Source organism: Somniosus microcephalus, chromosome 1 (genome assembly GCF_052327205.1).
Source record: "Somniosus microcephalus isolate GS21.2 chromosome 1, FLI_Smic_1.0, whole genome shotgun sequence".
Classification (NCBI taxonomy): Eukaryota; Metazoa; Chordata; class Chondrichthyes; order Squaliformes; family Somniosidae; genus Somniosus; species Somniosus microcephalus.
Window position 1 is genome coordinate 190774813 of NC_140987.1, and position 17578 is coordinate 190792390.

Here is a 17578-nt window from a genome sequence, read left to right on the forward strand (position 1 = left end):
ATAAGGGTGTTACATTAGCAGTTTTCCAGTCTGCCGGGACCTTTGCTGAGTCCAGGGAGTTTTGGAAAATGATTACCAATGCATCCACAATCCCTACCGCCACTTCCCTCAAGACCCTAGGATGTAAGCCATCAGGTCCAGGTGATTTATCCGCCTTGAGTCCCATTATTTTACCGAGTACCACTTCCTTAGTGATTTTGATCGTGTTTAGCTCCTCCCCCACTATAGCCCCCTGTTTATCCAGTGTTGGGATATTCTTAGTGTCCTCTACTGTAAAGACTGATACGAAATATTCATTGTGTTTTTGCCATCTCCATATTTCCCACCATTAATTTCCCAGTCCCATCCTCTAAGGGACCAACATTAACTTTAGCCACCCTTTTTCTTTTTATATAACTATAAAAACTCTTACTATCTGTTTTTATATTTTTTGCTCATTTACTTTCATAATCTATCTTCCCTTTCTTAATCAATCTTTTTGTTATTTTTTGCTGTCTTTTAAAGTTTTCCCAATCCTCTATCCTCCCACTAGATTTGGCTACCTTATATGCCCTTGTTTTTAGTCGAATACTATCCTTAATTTCATTACTTAGCCACGAATGGCTGTCTTTTCTTTTACACCCTTTTCTTCTCCGTGGAATATATATTTTTTGGAAGTTGTAAAATAACTCCTTAAATGTACACCACTGATCATGTATCGTCTTACCCTTTAATCTATTTTGAATATGGAATTCTGTAGTGTATGTGCCTTTAAGAGCCCCCTGTGTACTGTAATGCCGGTAATGGCCACTCGGGCTATATAAGCCTGTATATTGTGTTGTATCAGTTAGTTCCCCTCCAGACTTTGTTCAGTAAACACCTGTGAAACCAACTCCTGTCTTCACTGTCTCTATTAACACACGGACACAACAGTGGCGACGAATTGGAAACGGACTTCCCTGCAATTCGGCAGCACCTCAAGGACATCGATTCCTCTAGCGTCCAAAGTTGAAGAAAATCAAGAAAAAGCTGTGGTTTCACCAGCTAGCCAGCTGGTGGCAGGTACTGCAATAATCCTACCTGGGCGTCGGGCTGGGGCTCCAGCGACTGGCTCTGCAGCTAGGCCAAGCAGCGAAGGCGGAGGCAAGCAGTAACAGACGGGGAGGGAGCACTCGGGAGACGGCCGGCGCTGCGAGCAGGTCGGCGTTCAGACCTAGGGAGAGAGTCCGGCGGGAACGAGTCTCCAACTGTAAATAAATAAATAAAAAGAACGGAAACCCGCGGGGAACAGCGTTGTCATCGGCAGCAGCGGCGGGGAAGCGCGGGAAGCGCCATTTTTTTTCTAGGATGCCTAAGTCTGGCAATATTGATGCTTTTGATAACGAGATAGAGGATTGGACCACATATGTGGAAAGAGTGGAGGTATATTGCACCGCAAATGGAATAGAAAATGAAAAAAAAGTGTCAGTACTTCTAAATCTAATGGGCGCAAAGACATACGGGCTGTTACGAAACTTAATCACTCCAGCCAAACCAAAGGACAAGAATTTTAAAGAAATTGTCGATGCCCTACAGGAGCACTTAAACCCAACACCGCTGCTGATAGCGGATCGATTCAAATTCTTCAAGAGGAATCAACACAAGAATGAAAGTAACGCTGATTACTTCACCGAATTAAGAAAGCTATCAAAGCACTGCCAATTCGGGGCAGGACTAGCAGATTATCTTCGAGACAAATTCGTCTGCGGTCTCCTAAGTGAAGGAACACAGAAAAGGCTGCTTCTGAAAAAGATTTAACACTGGACAAGGCTTTCAGTATGGCTGTATCATACGAAGCAGCCGCGAGAGGAGCTGCAGAGATACAACAAAAGACACAGGACTTCGGCACCCATGAAATGACACAGGGTTTCGAGAGATGTTATCGCTGCGGCAGATCCACCCATGACCAGAGGGACTGCTGGTTCATGGACAAAGCATGCAGGCAATGCGGAAAGATTGGACACATTGCACGGGTATGCCGATCTGGACAAAAAAAATCCACGGACAGGAAAAAACAAATCAATAAAGAAAAGTACAGAAACGTACAAATGATGACGGACAGTAGCTCCAAAGACCAGAAGAGCGATAGCGACTCCGAAAAGGAGACTAAGCTGTCTCAAATTACATAATGTAATTGCCAAAGAAGATTACCAGACCATTTGGGTTACCCTCACGATAGCAGGGTCCCCAGTTAAAATGGAGCTAGATGCAGGATCAGCTCTGACCGTCATAAATCGACGGGATTACGAGCGGCTATTTCCGCATATACCTTTAAAAGACACATCCATTATCTTGAAAACATATACGGGGCAGAAAGTATACCCCAAAGGAAAAATAAGGGTGCCTGTTGTATACAACGGCAAGGAAATACATAAGTTGTATTTATACGTTCTGCAAGATGGTGGTCCACCGCTGTTGGGACGTGAATGGATCAGGAAAATACGTTTAGACTGGCACTCCATTCAGGCACTGACGGTGACCAGTAAGGAAAAAAACGATGATGACGTCATACCTGAACGATTAAAAGACATCTTGGCCAACGCCAAAGAAGTGTTTCAAGAGAAACTAGGAACCTTGAAAGGCATCACCGCCTCAATAAAAGTGGAAGATGCAGCAATTCCCAAGTTTTTTAAGGCAAGACCGGTGCCATACGCAATTCGTCCAGCAGTCGAGGCAGAGCTGGAGAATTTGGAAAAGGCAGGCGTATTATCCAAAATAGATTGGAGCGAGTGGGCAACACCCATCATCCCAGTCATGAAGAAAGCATTGAATAATGATAAATCTGAAGAACAGAGAAAAATTCACATCTGTGGAGACTTCAAGGTGACTGTAAACCCGGTCCTTCACACGGTACAGTATCCTCTTCCAAGGATAGAAGATATTTTCGCCTCACTATCCGGAGGGAAACGTTTCACCAAAATTGACTTGGCACAGGCATATCTACAGATGGAGGTTGAAGAAGCCTCTAAAAAGTATCTCACGATAAATACACACAAAGGTCTGTACCAGTACAATCGACTGGTTTTTGGAGTAGCATCCGCTCCAGCTATCTGGCAAAGAGCTGTGGAGCAAGTCCTCCAAGGGATTCCGGGGACTCAATGCTACCTAGACGACATCCTTGTAACAGGAGAAAACGACAACGAGCACCTTGCCAATTTGGAGTAGGTGCTCACTAGGCTGAGAGAACGGGGCCTACGAGCAAATCGCCCCGAGTGCCAATTTTTCCAGAATCAAATATCATATTGTGGCCACATAATTAATAAGGAAGGGTTGCATAAGTCACCTGAAAAAATTGAAGCGGTCATAAAAGCCCCAGCACCTGAAAATGTTTCACAATTAAGGTCGTTCCTGGGATTAATAAATTACTATCATAAATTTTTACTGAACTTATCAACTCTTCTGCACCCACTTAATGAACTGCTACAAACAGCAGTAATTTGGAAATGGAGCGAAGACTGTAAACGTGCCTTCCATAAATGCAAAGACTTAATCACGTCCGAAGAAGTTTTGGCTCATTACAACCCATCACTGCCAATCAGACTGGCGTGCGATGCATCCCCTTACGGCATAGGAGCAGTATTATCGCATAAATTCCCTGATGGCTCGGAACGGCCAATAGCTTTTGCGTCACGCTCATTGAACTCAGCTGAACGTAACTATGCCCAAATCGACAGGGAAGCACTCAGCCTGGTATGGGGAGTGAAGAAATTCAACCATTACCTACACGGACAAAAATTTACCCTGTTGACTGACCATCAACCCCTCATCTCCATATTCAACCCTAAAAAGGGTGTTCCCATAATGACAGCGCAAAGGCTACAGAGGTGGTCCCTTTTTCTAGGGGCACACCAATATAACATAGAATACAAAGGATCAAAACAGCATGGGAATGCTGACGGGTTATCGCGCCTACCGTTGCCAACGGTAGAAGAAGCACCTACCGTAGACCCAGTGGAGATTTTCCACTCTACCATAGTCGAATGTCTACCAGTAACAAATTCTGCCATTGAAAGGGAAACTAGAAATGACCCGACTCTCTCACGAGTCTACGATTTAACAGTGAAGGGATGGCCAGCACATGGCAAACCACTGTTGCCAGCATTCTCGCAAAGAAGAGAACAGCTGTCAATGTGCTGAGGAACCTTGATGTGTGGATCCAGAGTGGTGATTCCACCCAAACTCCAGGATAAAGTTCTAAAGGAGCTTCACGAGGGGCATCTGGGTGGAGTGAAAATGAAGAACCTAGCCAGGGCGTTTGTATGGTGGCCAGGTATCGATGGAGACATTGAAGAAATGACCAAGAGCTGCCTAGGATGCCAGAAGGTCCAAAACGCTCCACCACAAGCCCCTCTACATCCATGGGAGTGGCCCTCATCTCCCTGGCAAAGGGTACACATCAACTTTGCTGGTCCATTTATGGACTCAATGTTCTTAATCGCGGTTGATGCACACTCCAAGTGGCCGGAGGTAATAAAGATGTCCTCCACCACCACGGAAAAAACCATCACAGTATTAAGGACCATATTTGCCAGGAATGGGCTGCCTGAACAGATCTGTTCTGATAATGGACCACAATTTGTGTCCGAAGAATTCAGGAAGTTCTTAAAAAACAATGGGGTTAAGCACTGAAAGGTTTGTCCAGACCTTCAAGAAGGCCATAAAGGCCATGGGTAATGAAGACATAAAACTTCAGCACAAGGTGGATAACTTCTTGTTCGCATACAGGAATGCAACACATATGGTTACAAACCAAACTCCCGCCATGATGTTCTTCAATAGAAGCCTAAGATGCCGGCTGGATTTGATCAAGCCAAACATCAGAAGGGACATGGAGAACCAGCAATTTCAAGGCATGAATGAAAGGCCAACTAGAACCTTCCAGATAGGTCAACAAGTTTTGGCCCGGGACTACCATACCAAGAAATGGCAGCCTGGAACTATCTGCACACGACTAGGACCGCTGATGTATACCGTGGACATCGGAGAAAGCATAATAAGGCGCCATGCTGACCAAATCATAGAGTCATCCGAAAAGGGACAACCTACACCACAACTCTATACGCCTAATGATGAAGTACAGATACCCATATCTACCTCCGATCCGGTGATACTGGAACAAGATGAACCCGACACTGGCATTCAAGCCGAATCAGCCTTGCCAAAAGAACCTACTACACCACCGGAAACTACGACACCACCGAGGCGTTATCCGGACCGAGTCAGGAAGCCTCCAGAGAGACTGACTTATAATGAATTAACTGCAGCAATGTGTAGATTATTTTTCTTGTAACATGTAATTAATGATTACTTAAAATATTATGTACTGGTTGGCTAAAAGGGGAGGAATTGTAGTGTATGTACCTTTAAGAGCCCCTGTGTACTGTAATGCTGGTAATGGCCACTCGGGCTATATAAGCCTGTATATTGTGTTGTATCAGTTAGTTCCCCTCCAGACTTTGTTCAGTAAACACCTGTGAAACCAACTCCTCAGATCTAAGGGTGCTTGCCCCCTGGTCGGTTCAGTTACATACTGCTCAAGAAACCCATCCCTAATACACTCAATGAACTCATCCTCAAGGCAGGCCTGCCCAATTTGATTTGTCCAATTAATATGATAGTTAAAATCCCCCATAATTATAGATGTTCCCTTATTACAAGCCTCAACTATTTCCTGATTGATACTCCGTCCAACAGAGTTGCAACTGTTCGGAGGCATATAGACTACGCCCACTAGTGTTTTTTTCCCCTTAGTATTCCTTACCTCCACCCAAACTGTTTCATTATCCTGATCTTTTGACCCAATATCATTTCTCTGTATTAGTGATTCCTTCCTTTATTAACATAGCCACCCCACCTCCCCTTCCTTCCTGCCTGTCCTTCCTGATCGTTAATGCCTGGGAATTAAACATACCAGGTTATTTGTCACCCTGCAGCCATGTTACTGTAATGGCCACAAGATCATACCCATATGTAGTTATTTGTGCCATTAACTCGTCTATTTTGTTACGAATGCTACGTGCATTCAGATAGAGAACTTTCAAATATGTTTTGTGACACTTAGTTCCTGCTTTTGCCCTTTTTATTACTTTACCTTTTACTCCATACCTTCTGCCCCTTCCTGACACGCTCTGGTTTTTAATTTCCCCACTGCTACCTAAGTCTATGACCTTCTCTGTTGTCATTTTTATTATTTGCTCTCTAGGAACCCCCCCCCCTCACTAGTTAGTTTAAAGCCCTCTCTACAGCCCCAGTTATATGATCTGCCAGGACTCTAGTCCCAGCACTGGCCAAGTGAAGCCCGTCCCAACGGAACAGCTCCCTCCTGCCCCAGTACTGGTGCCAGTGTCCCAGGAAGCAAAACCTATTTCTCCCACACCAGTCTTTGAGCCACGCATTTAACTCTCTAATTTTATTTGTCCTAGCCAAATTCGCTCGTGGCTCAGGTAATAATCCAGAGATTATTACCTTTTGAGGTTCTGTTTTTTAATTTGACCCCTAGCTGCTCATACTCCTTTAACAGAACCGGCTTCCTAGTCCTCTCTACGTCGTTTGTACCAACATGGACCACGACAACTGGATCCACCCCCTCCCACTGCAAGTTTCTTTCCAGCCCAGAGGAGATGTCCTTAACCCTGGCACCGGGTAGGCAACACAGCCTTCGGGACTCTTGCTCTCGGCTGCAGAGAACTCTATCTAGCCCCCTAATAATACTACCCCTACCACTACAACATTTCTATTTACTCCCCCCTCTTGAATGGCCCCCCGTTCCACGGTGCTGTGGCCAGGTTGCTCATCCTCCCTGCAGTCCCTGCTCCTGTCCCCACAGGGAGTAAGAACCTCGAATCTGTTGGACAAGAGCAAGGGCTGCGGCTCCTCCAGCTCTACCTCCTGGATCCCCGTACCTGCCTCACTCGTAGTCACACCGTCCTGTCCCTGACCATGGGTACATCTGAATTAATTAACTTCATAGATGTGACCACCTCCTGATACAGAGTCCAGGTACTTCTCCCCCTCCCTGATGTGTCGCAGTGTCTGAAGCTCCGACTCCAGCTCATCAACACGGAGCTGGAGTTCCTGTAGCAGCAGACACTTGTCACAGACGTAATCACCGTGAGCCTCAATGGGGTTCACCGGCTCCCACATCTCGCAACAGTAACACATCACCTGCTCCATTCTATGTAATTAATTAAAATTTTTATTGTTAGTTATGGACACACTCTGCCCGATTTTAGATGCTAGTATCCCCTTTAATTAATTGGATTTAAATTAAATCAATCTCTCTAGTTACACCAGTTAAATGGTTTACCAACAGTCACTCTGCACCAGAAAGGCCTTATTAACTGCAACCCACAGTTAAAGTTTGAAAAGAGCACCTAACACCTCACTTACCCTAACTCACACTTACCCAAACTCACAGCACGCTTTGATGACTCGCACTCAGTGCTTGCTCGCACTAGGACTGGTCTTTTTATACTGTTTGTTTACAGCCAAATGAGTCACCCCTGCTGATTGGTTAGAAAACTGGTTTCCACTGCCTGCTGTGCCAATTTACTCCTACTGCAGTGTAACCTTGTTTTACTCTTCTTAAACCAACAGAATCCCAAATATTTAACTTTTCCCCTTTACTTAAACTGCTTAAGCAATCTTATCAAGAATGATTTAAAGAGAAATAACAATTTAAGAACTCTCACACTTACCCAAACTCACAGCACGCTTTGATGACTCGCACTCAGTGCTTGCTCGCACTAGGACTATGTTCCCCGACATCTCTGGGAGGTTATTTGTGTCCTCCTTTGTGAAGACAGAACCAAAATATATATTTAATTGGTCTGCCATTTCTTTGTTCCCCATTATAAATTCCCCTGATTCTGACTGCAAGGGACCTACGCTTGACTTCACCAATCTTTTTCTCTTCACATATCTATAAAAGCTTTTACAGTCCGTTTTTATGTTCCCTGCAAGCTTACACTCATATTCTATTTTCCCCTTCTTAATTAATCCCTTTGTCCTCTTTTGTTGAATCCTAAACTGCTCCCAGTCCTCGGGTTTACTGCTGTTTCTGGCCAATTTATATGTCCTCTCCTTGGATCTAATGCTATCCCTAATTTCCCTTGTTAGCCACGATTGAGTCAGCTTTTTTGTTTTATTTTTATGCCAAACTGGGATGAAGAAATTCTGTAGTTCATCCATGCGGTCTTTGAATGTTTGCTATTGCCTATCCACCGTCAACCCTTTGAGTGACATTCCCCAATCAATCCTACCCAACTCGCGCCTCAGACCATCGTAGTTTCCTTTATTTAAATTCAGGACCCTAGTCTCTGAGTCAACAACTTCATTCTCCATCTTAATGAAGAATTCGATCATATTATGATTGCTCCGACCCAAGGGGCCTTGTACAACAAGATTGTTAATTAATCCTTTCTTGTTACATAATACCCAGTCTAAGATGGCCTGATCTCTGGTTGGTTCCTCGACATATTGGTCCAGGAAACCATCCCATAAACACTCCAGGAATTCCTCCTCCACAATATTGTTACTAATTTGGTTAGCCCAATTTATATGTAGATTAAAGTCACCCATGATGACTGCTGTGCCCTTATTGCACGCTTTGCTAATTTCCCTTTTAATGCCATCCCCAACCTCCGCATTACTGTTTGGAGGTCTATATACCACTCCCACTAACGTTTTCTGCCCCTTGGTATTTCTCAGCTCTACCCATACAGATTCCACATCATCAGAGCTAATATCCTTCCTTACAATTGTGTTAATCCCTTCTTTAACCAGCAATGCTACCCCACCTCCCTTTCCTTTTTGCCTATCTTTCCTGGATATTGAATACCCCTGGATGTTGAGTTCCAGCCTTGGCCACCCTGGAGCCATGTTTCCATTATCCCAATCAAATCATAATCGTTTACCTCTATTTGCGCAGCTAATTCATCCACCTTATTACGAATGCTCCTCGCATTAAGACACAAAGCCTTCAGGCTTGTTTTTTTAACGCTCTTAGACCTATTAGCATTATTATTTACTGTGGCCATGTTTGATTTAAGCTGTTGATTTCTCTGACTACCACTTTTGTTTTTCTCCTTCCTATCTTTTTATTTTATCCTTGTTTCCCTTTCCTCTGTCCCCCTGCTCAGGTTCCCAACCCCCTGCCATTTTAGTTTAAACCCTCCCCCAGAGCACGAGCAAACACTCCCCCAGGACATCGGTCCCGGCCCTGCCTCAAGCAGCTTCCTTCTGCCTCACAGCGGATGGGACTTTTGTGACACACCCCACAGCTCTCTGCCTTGCAGCTCCGAGTAATGTGTCCAGACTTGCCACAGTTATAACAGTCTGGGCAGTTTCTTAGAAGATGGTTGTGCCCAATACAATAATAACAAACCTTCACCTGGTTATCATGCAGTACCTGGAAGTAGTGCACTCCTTCCATGGTCTCAAATTTCATGCTATACGATAGTGACTTCACCCTCTCTGGGAACCACACCTTTACATAACTGGTTCCATCTGCTGCCCGCGTTCCTGGATAGTATCTCCTCTTTATTGCCGAGGAAATTTTAGTATCCCACGACTCCAACTTTTTTATTAACACCGTCCTCAATATAAACCAGCAGGTTTAAGAATGAGACCACCACCTCTTCAGAATATAGCAGATACCTCCAAGAACTTATCTCCAACCTTCAAACTCAGTAAAAGTCTTTCTACCTTCTCTCGACCACTGACCATCAGCTTGAACCCAACATTTGGCTTTGGTTGGCAGGCAAAGCAGCTTCCCTCACCACAGTCCTCATGTACCGCCTGGATAATATCCCAAGCTCATATCTCCTTATCCTCGCACTGAACCACCAGTGTTTTCTTTTCCAAACCTCCTGGGGAGCCGGCCGAAATCTTTGGGCCTTTTTTTCTCCCTACCCCCAACATTTTCTCCCCTGATTAAATTCATCCTGGGAACATTGTCCTCAGAGGGCCCTGGAGCCCCTCAGCAGCCAACTGGCTGCTGTTTAAGAACCTAAAAGTCCCTAAAACCTGTCAAAAAAAAGCCCCAAAACCCACCACCAACTTTTTACAAACTCACTCCAGCAGCACCTGCTCACTCCTAGCCCCTCCCACCTAGAGAGTGCTACCAACTGAACCACAGCTCCAACTAATGGAAAAGTGGCATTCCTCAGGACCCTGGGCCTTATAATCTCAATTCCATCTGTAATCATTTTCCCCTAGATTTTAATGCATAATATATTCCTCTACATTTTCCTACAGCATAAATCTCGCAAACTTCCTTTTGATATAATCTCCAGATTCTGCATACCTTTTCTCTTTTATAAAGAGAATAATCTTTTAATTATATTACACTTTTAGGGGCAGTGATATGCTGTTGTCTTTATAAAATTGCTGCCAGAAATGTAGTATAAAGTTCCTGGCCTCATCCAAACTTGGATTCCTTCCAGCTAAATCGAATTTCAAGCAATAAGCTCACAGAGGAATAAAGGTTTTGTGGCTGCAGTTTAACTGATACTGAACTACTTAAAACTGTTTTTGCACCACATAGTGCAATACATATTTAAAGAAAATATCACATTCTAAAGAGCCGTCAGTACTTGATTTCTTCTGAAAATTATTACAATTAACTGTATTAGTGGAATATTGCAATCTATGCAATGCAGTATTTGACATATGTGAATGAAGAGGCACATGAATTTGTGTGCCGCTTCATTGCCACACTCCACGCTAGTATGAGCAGCCATTATAATGGGTCCAACCTGGAAGATCTGCTTGTGTGAAATCAGAAGCTGAATTGTAATTGAAAACATTTGCACTGTCAGTGAAATCCTACCTGATTGTAAGCCACCTCAATAAAATTAGTTTTAAATTCAAATGTTCTTTGTTTATATTAACACAAGATATAAAAGTTGCAGGAATTTTGATGAGATACAAGGGAACTAAGCGCTGAAGCCATAATTGTTGTTCCTCATTTATGTACTTTTGAACATCTAGCAAATAATTTTTCATGGCAGCATTAACTTTAGTACATTGTACATTTAATCAAGTTATTTTTAAGGGAAAATGTAAAAGTTACAATTTTTCTCATTAATGTGTGTAAAATAATTGTTTTTTTTTACCTGTTCTTGCAGTGCATTTCTCACAGACGAAGGTTCCGTTGCACAGGAGAAAGGCAGTTTGGCTGAATTGACTAAGCAGAAATTAAGCATGATGCTCCTGGATATCTGCCACCAGCCAGGTGGCAGTGAATACCTGAGGCAGATTTATCATATCATCCAACTCAATGAGGTAGGAAAACGGTCTTTTTACCAAGCAATTAGGTGTGTATTGGCCTGAGGCAGCATCTGCTATCAGCTAAGGGTTAGTCAAGGAGGCACAACTGCTTTTAGTCAGTAGAAAATCCTAATAAAAAATGATAATAAATGATTTGTGAACAAAATTGTTTCTTTGTTCAACAACACTGTTTAAAATAGATTACATATAATTGCACATATATTCTTAAAACATATGATCTTATTTATACCTAACTGCCTACAGTTTTTCCAAAAACATTTAATTCGTTTGTTTACTAATATCAGAATTGTAATTTTGCTATACACTGCAATATGCTACTGTACAATTATGACTGAATAATATTAGTGATAAAATTCTGTAACATTGTTTTTAAAAACAGCTTTTTTGGGGTGAAATAAAGGATTTTGCACCCATGTTCAAAAGTGTTTCAGCCAATTGCTGTTATTTAAAAAAATATCTTATGACTGAGACAGTTTGATTTAAATTTACTGCAGTTGAAATAAAATCACATTTACAGAACAATGCAGAAGTCAGCCTGGACCAACGCAACTTCACCCTCTACTTCAGGTGATTCTCTGCTCATAAGGTGTATAGTTGCAAGGAGAAACATAATGCACAAATCATGCTTTTTGTTAGTGATAGGAGAGGCACCTGTTTTATTCTGGAGTGCCAATTCACATGGGTTCAGCCTACTGTGAAACAAGAGTTAACTGAGTGAGAAACTGCATGTTCCAGTAACGATCCACTGTAACACTGATCTACCATGATCTCTGATGTACTTTATCACCAGGCTGACAGTATGGTACATTTATATTTCAGAACTGTTTCAGAATGTAGTTCTGCAATACTACTTCTCAGAACCAGGTTTAATAGAAACTCTCCTGTTCATATTGCAAGACAGTTTTTACAGCATCTAGTTCTGTTGGGCACATTCAGTTGTTTTAAAGTCATGGGGAGGAAAATTCGTTCGCGATCATTGCGGGTCACTAATATTGTCTGAGTGCTAAATTTAGCGCCCGGCGAATAATAGCGCCCTCGAACGCTGACTTCAGTTTTAGCACCCCAAGAGGGAGGTGAAGCGCTAATTCAAGCGCTCCACTTCCTTCTTCGAGCGCTAACCCCGAATATTGGGGCGGTGTGTCCTGCAGCGCTACGCACTGGGCCACGTAGTGCTGCCGCATGGAAGGGTTCTTCCCTTCATTAAAGGGGAGGGCCCAAACCCACAACTCTGCGGGGCCCTACCTGGAACACTGGGGAGCGGGGTGCTATGCCAGCAGCCCGGCACTCGAGGCTGCCAGATCGCGGCACTAACCCCGCGTTCAAAGATGCAACGAGCCGCGACAAGAAAGTCGGCCGATTTTTTTTTTTTTTTAACCCCACCACCTCCCCTTTAGTTAGCACCCCACGAGCCTCCTGCCGCTTCGTTCCTGCCCCCTGAATCAGTCGCTGTTATCGCCCGGCGCAGATTCAGGGGGCGTGGGCCAATTTTGCAGGCGGGGCAAAAACGGGGCCCTGCACACAGTGTTGATGTCATCACCAGCGGAGCAGGGCGCTACTGCTACCACTAAATTCCGGCTGAATTTAGCAGAGTTGTTAGTGGTGCTGCGCCCGGGCGAAAAGTCATTTGCGCCCCCGAGGGCGCTAATGAGAGACACAAATGCAGCAAATTTCTAGCCCATGGTTTGTAATATAAATACACATAGCTGGCAACAACAACTTGTATTTATGTAGCGCCTTTAACGTAGTAAAACATCTCAAGCCGCTTCACAAGAACAAAATTTGACACCGAGCCACATGAGATATTAGGGTAGATGCTTGGCCAAAGATGTCGGTTTTAAGGACCGTCTTAAAGGAGGAAAGAGAGACGGAGAGGTTTAGGGAGGGACTTCCAGAGCTTAGGGCCTTGGCAGGTGAAGGCACAGCCGCCATTGGTGGAGTGATTAAAATCAGGGATGTTCAAGAGGCCAGAAATGAAGGAGTGCAGATATTTCGGAGGGTTGTGGGGCAGGAGGACAATACAGAGGTAGGGAGGGGCAAGGCCATGGAAGGATTTGAAAACTAGGATGAGAATTTTAAAATTGAGGCATTGCTTAATCGGGAGTCAATGTAGGTCAGCGAGCACAGGGGTGATGGGTGAACGGGACTTGGTGCGAGTTAGGACATGGGCAGCAGAGTTTTGGATGACCTCAAGTTTACGGAGAGTAGAACATGGGAGACTGGCCAGGAGTCCATTGGAATAGTCAAGTCTAGAGGTAACAAAGGCATGGATGAGGGTTTCAGCAGCAGATGAGCTGAGGCGGGGTCAGAGTCGGGCGATGTAATGAAGCGATGGCAGCCATCTCGTACCCAATGACTGGGGAAGATCTATATAGGCCAGCAAGCATTAAACTACTTCATTGATCTGTATGGGCAGATTGAGCTTTCAGTGGCCAAAAACATGGCTGTTTCTTCTTCAAATAACAGGCTTGCATTCTGTTTATGTTGTTATCAGTGGCATGCTGCTGCCAAAGAACTCTGCAGAAACTATCCTTTTTGATGTAGATTAACATTCCCTCTGTTCTGCCCAATAATTGCGTAACTCCAATCTCAAAAGTTTGCCTCCAATAGCAGATAAGCACCAAAAGAGCTTTTTGGCTGATCCACTGGTAGCAGATAGAAACATCACCCATTTTAGGTCTGGCTGCGGCCGGCGATTTAGATCTTGTGGGAGATCGAGCAGAAAAGGGGAGTTGAGATCGAAGATCAGCCATGATCTTATTGAAGCAATGGCTAGCATTTAAAGAATTAATACATAATTTACATCAAATATACATTCCTTTAAGACACAAAGTGGTCCAGGAAAAGTGGTCCAACCGTGGCAAACAATAGAAGTTAAATATCGTATTAGATCAAAGGAAGAGGTTTATAATTTTGCCAAAAAGTGTAGTGAGCCTGAGGATTGGGAGGATTTTAGAATTCAGCAAAGGAGGACCAAGAAATTGATAAGGAAAGAGAAAAAAAGGAGAGTAAATTAGCAAGAGACATAAAAACAGATCGGTATGTAAATAGGAAGAGATTAGTGAAAGTAAACGTGGGCCCATTAGAGGCAGAGACAGGAGAAATTATAATGGTCAATAAAGAAATGGCAGAGACATTAAACAAATACTTTGTATCTGTCTTCATGGTACAGTAGAAGACACAAAAAACATTCCAGAAATAATGGGGAACCAAGGGTCTAGAGAGAATGATGAACTTAAAGAAATCAGTATAAGTAAAGACATAGTACTGGAGAAATTAATGGGACTAAGTGGCGACAAATCCCCTGGACTTGACGACCTGTATCCTCGGGTTTTAAAAGAGATAGCTGCAGAGATAGTGGATGCACTGGTATATTAATCTTCCAAAATTTCCTAGATTCTAGAACAGCCCTCAAGGATTGGAAGGTAGCAAACATAACCCCGCTATTTAAGAAAGGAGGAAGAGAAAAAACAGGGAACTATAGGCTAGTTAGCCTGACATCAGTAGTAGGCAAAATGCTAGAATCTATTATTAGGGACATGGTAACAGAGCACTTAGAAAATCATAATATAATTAGGCAGAGCCAACGTAGTTTTATGAAAGGGAAATCATGTTTGACAAATCTGTTAGAATTTTTTGAAGATGTAACTAGTAGGATGGATAAGCGGGGATAAGTGAATGTAGTGTATTTGGATTTTCAAAAAGCATTCAATAAGGCGCCACGCAAGAGGTTATTGCACAAAATTAGGACTCATGGTATTAACATAGAAACATAGAAGATCGAAGCAGGAGTAGGCCATTTGGCCCCGCGAGCCTGCTCCGCCATTTAATGAGATCATAGCTGATCATCCAAATTCAGTACCCCGTCCCTGCTTTCTCCCCATATCCCTTGCTCCCTTTAGCCTTAAGAAATATATCTAACTGAATTGGCCTCACTGCTTTCTGTGGTAGAGAATTCCACAGGTTCACCGCTCTCTGGGTGAAGAAATTCCTCCTCATCTCTGTCTTAAATGTCTCACCCCTTATCCTTAGACTGTGACCCCTGGTTCTGGACTCCCCCGCCATCGGGAACATCCTTCCTGCATCTAGTCTGTCTAGTCCTGTTAGAATTTTATAAGTTTCAATGAGATCCCCTCTCATTCTTCTAAACTCCAGCGAATATAAGCCCAATCGACCCAATTTCTCCTCATACGTCATTACTGCCATCCCAGTTATCAGTCTGGTAGATCTTCGCTGCACTCCCTCCATGGCAAGAACATCCTTCCTCAGATAAGGCGACCAAAACTGCACACAATACTCAAGGTGTGGTCTCACCAAGGCCCTGTACAACTGCAGCAAGACATCCTTGCTCCTGTACTCGAATCCTCTCGCTATGAAGGCCAGCATACCATTTGCCTTCTTAACCACATGCTGCACCTGCATGCTTACCTTCAGCGACTGGTGCACAAGGACACCCTGGTCTAGTTGCACTTCCCCTTCTCCCAATCTATTGCCGTTCAGATAATAATCTGCCTTCCTGTTTTTGCCACCAAAGTGGATAACCTTGCACTTATCCACATTGGGCAGATGCATGGCAGATGCAGTATAATCACCCAACCTGTCCAAATCATACTGGAGTTTCTCTGCATCCTCCTCACAGCACACACGTCCACCCAGCTTAGTGTCATCTGCAAACTTGGAGATATTACATCTAGTTCCCTCATCTAGATCATTAATATATATTGTGAATAGCTGGGGTCCTAGCACCGATCCCTGCGGTAGCCCACTAGTCACTGCCTGCCACTCGGAAAATGACCCGTTTATTCCAACTCTTTGCTTCCTATCTGCCAACCAGTTCTCTATCCAAGTCAGTACCTTACCCCCAGTCTCATGTGCTTTAACTTTGCACGCTAATCTCTTATGCGGGACCTTATCGAAAGCCTTCTGAAAGTCCAAATACACCACATCCACTGGTTCTCCCTTATCTATTCTGCCAGTTACATCCTCAAAAAATTCCAGTAGATTAGTCAAGCATGATTTACCTTTTGTAAATCCATGTTGACTTTGTCCGATCCTGTCACTGTTTTCCAAGTACTCTGCTGTTACATCTTTTATAATGGACTCTAGCATTTTCTCCACTACCGATGTCAGGCTTACCGGTCTATAATTCCCCGTTTTCTCTCTACCACCTTTTTTAAATAGTGGCATTACATTAGCTACTCTCCAATCCATGGGAACTGTGCCAGAGTCTATAGAATTTTGGAAGATGACCAGCAATGCATCTACTATTTCTAGGGCCACTTCCTTAAGTACCCTAGGATGTAGCTCATCAGGCCGTGGGGATTTATCAGCCTTCAATCCCATCAATTTCCGTAACACCATTTCTCTACAAATACTGATTTCATTCAGTTCCTCCCACTCATTAGACCCTATGTTCCCCGACATCTCTGGGAGGTTATTTGTGTCCTCCTTTGTGAAGACAGAACCAAAGTATGTATTTAATTGGTCAGCCATTTCTTTGTTCCCCATTATAAATTCCCCTGATTCTGACTGCAAGGGACCTACACTTGACTTCACCAATCTTTTTCTCTTCACATATCTATAGAAGCTTTTACAGTCAGTTTTTATGTTCCCTGAAAGCTTACTCTCGTACTCTATTTTCCCCCTCTTAATTAATCCTTTTGTCCTCCTTTGCTGAATCCTAAACTGCTCCCAATCCTCAGGTTTGCTGCTTTTTCTGGCCAATTTATATGTCCTCTCCTTGGATCTTATGCTATCCCTAATTTCCCTTGTTAGCCACTGTAGCGCCACCTTTTTTGTTTTATTTTTATGCCAGATAGGGATGAACAAATTTTGTAGTTCATCCATGCGATCTTTACATTTTTGCCATTGCCTACCTACCGTCAGCCCTTTAAGTAACGTTCCCCAATCCAGCCGAGCTAACTCGCGCCTCATACCATCGTAGTTTCCTTTATTTAAATTCAGGACCCTAGTCTCTGAGTCAACTACTTCACTCACCATCTTAATGAAGAATTCTATCATATTGGCCCAGAAATTCGGGTCTATGGGGTGAGTACGCACGGGGTACCCCCCCGTAGGCCCGATGGAAGTGCCGGTTTCCTGCATGCAGTGCGCATGCGCGGGAAACCAGCACTTCCGTTCCTCTGAACGAAGAGGCTCAGAGGTCGAACGCGTGTGCGGGGGAGGCTGCGCGTGCGCATCAAACTTACGTTTTTTTTACAAGTTTCTCCAGGAACGTAAGCCTGCAGAAGTTAGAAATGTAAAAAGCAGG

General features: G+C 43.7%; 1 protein-coding gene across 2 annotated transcripts in view; it reads left to right on the forward strand.

Moving 5' to 3' along the window:
* The window catches only part of kiaa0825 (KIAA0825 ortholog), a 755168-nt gene that overhangs the window by 386395 nt on the left and 351195 nt on the right, over nucleotides 1-17578 (forward strand). For both annotated transcript variants that reach the window (XM_085988737.1, XM_085988745.1), the window contains one exon: nucleotides 11148-11304. In XM_085988737.1, coding sequence (XP_085844863.1) covers nucleotides 11148-11304 — 157 coding nt within the window. The remainder of the gene's footprint in view (nucleotides 1-11147; nucleotides 11305-17578) is intronic.